This window comes from Rattus norvegicus, chromosome 19 (assembly GCF_036323735.1).
Source record: "Rattus norvegicus strain BN/NHsdMcwi chromosome 19, GRCr8, whole genome shotgun sequence".
NCBI lineage: Eukaryota > Metazoa > Chordata > Mammalia > Rodentia > Muridae > Rattus > Rattus norvegicus.
Window position 1 is genome coordinate 25,744,289 of NC_086037.1, and position 5,092 is coordinate 25,749,380.

General features: G+C 43.8%; 1 protein-coding gene across 1 annotated transcript; it reads left to right on the forward strand.

The window, feature by feature from the left end:
- Window positions 1-276: 276 nt before the first annotated feature.
- Window positions 277-5,065, forward strand: LOC134483468 (disks large homolog 5-like). Its single transcript, XM_063278727.1, has 5 exons — window positions 277-423; window positions 1,490-1,649; window positions 2,915-3,058; window positions 3,689-3,851; window positions 4,566-5,065. Exons 1-5 carry the CDS (start codon window positions 342-344, stop codon window positions 4,593-4,595), a joined length of 579 nt encoding a protein of 192 aa, XP_063134797.1. The 5' UTR covers window positions 277-341; the 3' UTR covers window positions 4,596-5,065.
- The last annotated feature ends 27 nt before the right edge of the window (window positions 5,066-5,092 follow it).

Genomic DNA, 5,092 nt, shown 5'->3' on the forward strand with positions numbered 1-5,092 from the left:
CATTTCTGTGCAGGGATTGGGGAGGAAGCACTCATTTAGATACATAGCAATGACTTAGGTTTTTCCAATCAAGCCTAGAGCCAAATTTGGCTTTGGAAGCATGTGGTGCTCAGTGGGTATGCCACAGGGAAGTCTCCTGAAAAGGGCACATCAGCTTTTGCTCAGTACAGGGAGAACATTAGCAGGGAGGCAAAGTCTGTTCTCCGTGACATCAGCCGGCCCTTCGTGGACATTCTATTGTCTCCTAGAGAGACCTTGGAATCCCTGTGATGTCACCAGTATCGTTGTGACAACCAATTCCCTACTTTTTCTCTTAGTGTCCAAAGGATATATCCACAGGCATGTTTGCCCGTCTTCTCAGGCGCTTTGGGAGAGTTGATGTTGATAGAGAAGAGTCTAGAGTGAAGCAAACGAAACCTAAAGGTAATGATGGACACAGGACATGGGGAATGTGGAGTAAGTTCTGGGCAGTGTATGTTGAGCTTCCTCTCAGGGGTGAGTGTGGGGGCCTTCAGCTGGCCTTTATAGCAATGGGCCACAACCACTGGAACATCTCCACAGATATTGAATTCCATGATTATCACAATTCCTGAAAGTCAAGGTTTTCACATTATTAGTTTCTCCATAACCACATGGAGGATATGGCAATGCCTATGCTATTATTGGGTGAATTTCTAGTCTTTACTTTTACAGTGCATTCGGTATGTTAAATTGATATAATAACACCATAAGTAGTCATGGAGGGGATAACTTTTCTGAATTAAACAGGGCATCAATGTACTTCACTTTCATTGCTTCTTTAAATTCAGTGACTATCTGACAGTAGTAAGAGGGAGAGAACTGTGCTCCTGGCATGACCTTATATTCTTAGAACTCCTTTGACTACCTCTGGCTGACGGGGCCAATCTTACCTTCATATATTAGAGGTTCTGTGTGGCAGATATTTTTCTACAGTAGCCAAACTATATGGAGCAGGTAGAGAAAGAGCCTGTAACCTATTGGCACTTCTGGGGCATTTGTCATTTCAGTAGGGGGAATTAATAAATCTGTTGACCATGTCCTCCCCCTACATGACTTTTTAATGCAAAGTTATTGGACTAGAGTAACAGTGTAGGATATCTGAGTATCCCTGATCAATCAATTCATTGTGGATGCTGAATTGATGATCTGACTTCTGAAACCAGAGGGGTGAGGGTCCTGAAACCAGGTTGTTGCCTGCGTACCTGATAATAATCCTGGAGAAGGCATCTCTCTGGTACTTGTAAGCCTGTGTGGGCGGGCATAGGGAACACCTGGCTGCTTACATCTCTTGGTCTCTATATAGTAGTGGGGGAACTGTGATCCACTTAGGATGACTCTTACACATAGACCAAACTCCTTGCAGTGACACTGGCTTCCAAGCATGTTCTCCTGTTTGGACCTCACTGTGGTCTGTGTATGCTCTATGCATTCACCCCATGCAGGTTCACTTGTGTTCTTCTACCTACAGCGGCCTGCAGACAGACGTCATCCCCTGAAAATGTCCTAAACAAGGTGCAGGCCAACGAAGAAGAGGAGAGGCTGAATAGAGAACTGGAGCTAACTACCAAGGAGAGAAATGAGCTGACAGATCGCCTCCTTTATGTGACAGGTGGATCCATGAGCAAGAGGTATGCATTGCTCCAAACAAACGACCTTGTTCTAAACCTCATCTCCCATAGATAGGAGATTCAGAACCTGACCCTTACTGAGGAGTGAGTTTGGAAATGGACTCTCTGATTCTGCCTGTTGAAAATCTGAACTTGCAATCTGAGTGAAGATTTCAGGGATAAAGTCACTGGAGCATGAGTTCCCAGTGTACAATTGGAAAGCCCTTGACAGGTGGTAGTTTTGCAAGGTTCTGGGTGCTGTGAGTTTGTGGAGAGTGTTTGTGCTTGCTAGGAAGGTGACTGAACGCTATCATCTCCTGGCAGCAGCCTTAGGTGACAGGTCCCACAGTGTTCATATCAATGCTTAAGTAGAAGGCCTGAGGCTCTGGCCTGCTCCTTCTTGTCTCTGTGCCTTACACTCTGAGACAGTAATGGTGCATGCATTTCTACTGATTCTCATTGTGCTCTTTCCATATTTGTCTCTCTTTCTCATTCTCTGAGTCTGTTTACTTTTCTTTTCTTTTTCTTTCTTTTTTTTTTTTTGGTTCTTTTTTTCGGAGCTGGAGACCTTACTTTTCTTGTCTTGTGGGTGTGCCCTAGCTTGTGTGTCTGTGTGTGCACAGCTCTGCATGCATATGCACAACCTTTATATGTTTCTCTATCCCTCCACCTTTGGAATTTAGGGGTCTGTTTTTTGACCTCAGGATTTACCTTTATAATAGTTTCATGGAGGTGTAAGTGCTTTATTTTGGAAGCCCCACTTTCAACAGCACAGTTCTTTGCCTGTGTAGTCACATTTGTCTATACATTTGTATGCCTTGGGCAGATTATAAGTTTGTGGCAATATCTGGTCCCATCTCCAGAATTATGTGTACTGTCTGCCTCTAGAATATTAGTTATTCGGCTTGTAGCATTCTACTTGTCAAAACAGGAAAAATGAAATCAGAGGTTTCTGGATGTGTGTGTGTGTGTGTGTGTGTGTGTGTGTGTGTGTGTGTGTGTGTGTGTGGTTGGGTAAGCTCTGTGGCCTAGGCTCTTGACAGCATAACAGGTTTGAATGCAGATCCAGCCCTCCTGATTGAAAAAAGTGAGCCAGGGAACCCTTTATCTGGGTGCTTAGCTTCTGTTGTCCTGGGCACACAATTCCAAGTTTCTGAAGCTGAAGAAGATCCAAATATGTAGAATTCAGAAAGTGTCCTTCCAGGGCTGGGGTAGTACAAGACATAGCCTGAGTTCATATAATCCTAAACCTCGATGTTCATTGGGTTCTATCTTCCTGGGGCCAGCCCCTACTTCAGGCCAAATCCATTTTATGAAAACTTGAAGATAAAGGAGAAACAGGTCATGTCATTACTGCACAACTTAGACACAAAGAACATTGAACATCGTGAGAAATTTCAGGAGCTCAAGAAGGAGATTAACTTCTATCGGTAAGTACTGGTCAAAAGGGCCCATCACTTGTGGAATATCCATTGCTGCCTCTCTTTGTTCTGGACTGGAGAGCCTGCAGCTCTGGGTCCATGTCTTCTGCTGTTTAAATATCACTGTGCCGTGGGTCTTTTGGACTCAGTTTCAGTTCCATAAGAGACTGTGACTTCTCAGCACAGTGTCTATGCATCTTTAGAAGGCTCTGGATAGAACTATACTGATTCAGGCATCAGAGTGTTATTAGGCCGACCTGGGCCTCTGGGGTCATACCAGGTTTAACAAAGCTCAATGTGGGGACCACATGGTTAGCATGACCTCCCTTGGTTCTACTGTCCTCTTGTGGTTGTTTACTGCCTACTAATTGATGTTGCCCAGATGCATTGGGCTTTCATGGATAGTTGTAGATTCCTTGTTCTTTTGGAGAGACATGGACTGTTAGGTGCTTGGGTCACAGAAACAATTTATTCTTCCCTGGATTGGCCGTTTCCTGTTTGTGGAGCAGCCTTACATGTATGGAGATGTATTCTATGAAGTCTTTATGGGTATCTGGGTCCTGGTGGAGTTTGTGGGATTTGGCAGTTGGAATGGGAGGAAGAGGCTTCAGGATCTTACTATGCAGAGTGTGTTTCCAGCAACCTGCACAGCCGGCTCCTGATGGACCAGGCATGTATGAAGAAGAAGTTGGTCACATTGAAGCAGGAGAGCAAGGAGTTAGAGCGATATTTGTTTGAGTTGAACCCGAATGCTGAAGACGAACAGGAGAAGACCAGCAACCTCCAGACCCAGCAAAATTTGGTAGGAACAAGCAGCTGAGTCAGATTAACAATGTCTGATACCATTTGCCTATTGGATACATCTTTGCTTCCCCTATCATCTTTCTAATCTCCCCACACCCAATCAGTCACCCACCTCATGTGATAGAGTTATTCATTGCTCTGTCTATGCACAAGTATTCTGGGATGTTAACCACTTTTCAGAAACTGAATTATGGGCAAGTACACTTCTCTGCCCTTTTTGAAACTGCAGTCCAGAAATGGTGACAGAGGAATAACATATCACATGACTGCATCTCCCTGTCATAGATTGGATGCTATGAAGAGTTTTGAACGAGTTCTTGGTCGTGTGACAAAGGTCATACAGGGGTCATGTGATGTTGGAAGCACCTTGTAGGGATAAGAACCAAGTGCAAATGCAAATGAGTCCTGGTCATTGGCTTTGATCTCAGTATCATGTGGCCTTCTACTTTCTTCCTGCAACCCAGTTAGGTCTCTTCTCCTTTCCCCGTTCTTGGTTTTCACTGGTAGAAGTTTGAGGAGCAGCTTGTTCTCCCACAGTACTGTGAGAGTTGTTGGTGACTTTCCCCAGGCTGCAGAGATATCAGCAATGATTTCAGTGAAAAGATCAGTGCTGTCTGTCCAATGCAGCTGAAGGGACAGAAGGCAGCAACTTGACAGCTGGTATGCGTGTCCCCACCAAATCAGTGTCTTAATAGCTGCCTTCTCCTCCCAGGTCTCAGGAACTGCAGGAGACATGGAATAGGACAGATCCCAAGAAGACAGCCCCCTGAAGAGTGAGTTTCTCTGTCAGGAGTTCCCTGCTGACGACAATCCTCAACAGTCAAAGACTTTTTTGGGGAGAATAGTCTTCTTCTCAGTTAATTTCCTCATTGTATAGAGACCCTAAATTTATGTATCCGTATGCCAGCCTGTCTCATTGAGGTCTTTCTCCTCTCTCATACCGACAACACCATTTGAGAGACATCTGAGGGGACTGCCTTGACATCTCCCTAGAGGAGAAACAGCACTACAACTGTGTTTCTAAATGTTCATTAAGAAAATGCTGTTAAGAAATATTTTTGGTTATGATTTTCATTGAAGTTTTCTTTTTGTTATTTCATAGTTATATATTCTTGTTACTGTTTTTCATTTTTTATACCATTTTAGTTGTTCATTTTATGCCTGTTTTTTGTAAATTGTATTCCTTATGAATAAAAATTGATTTGTAACTCTTGACTCTTAAGACCATCTTATTCAAGG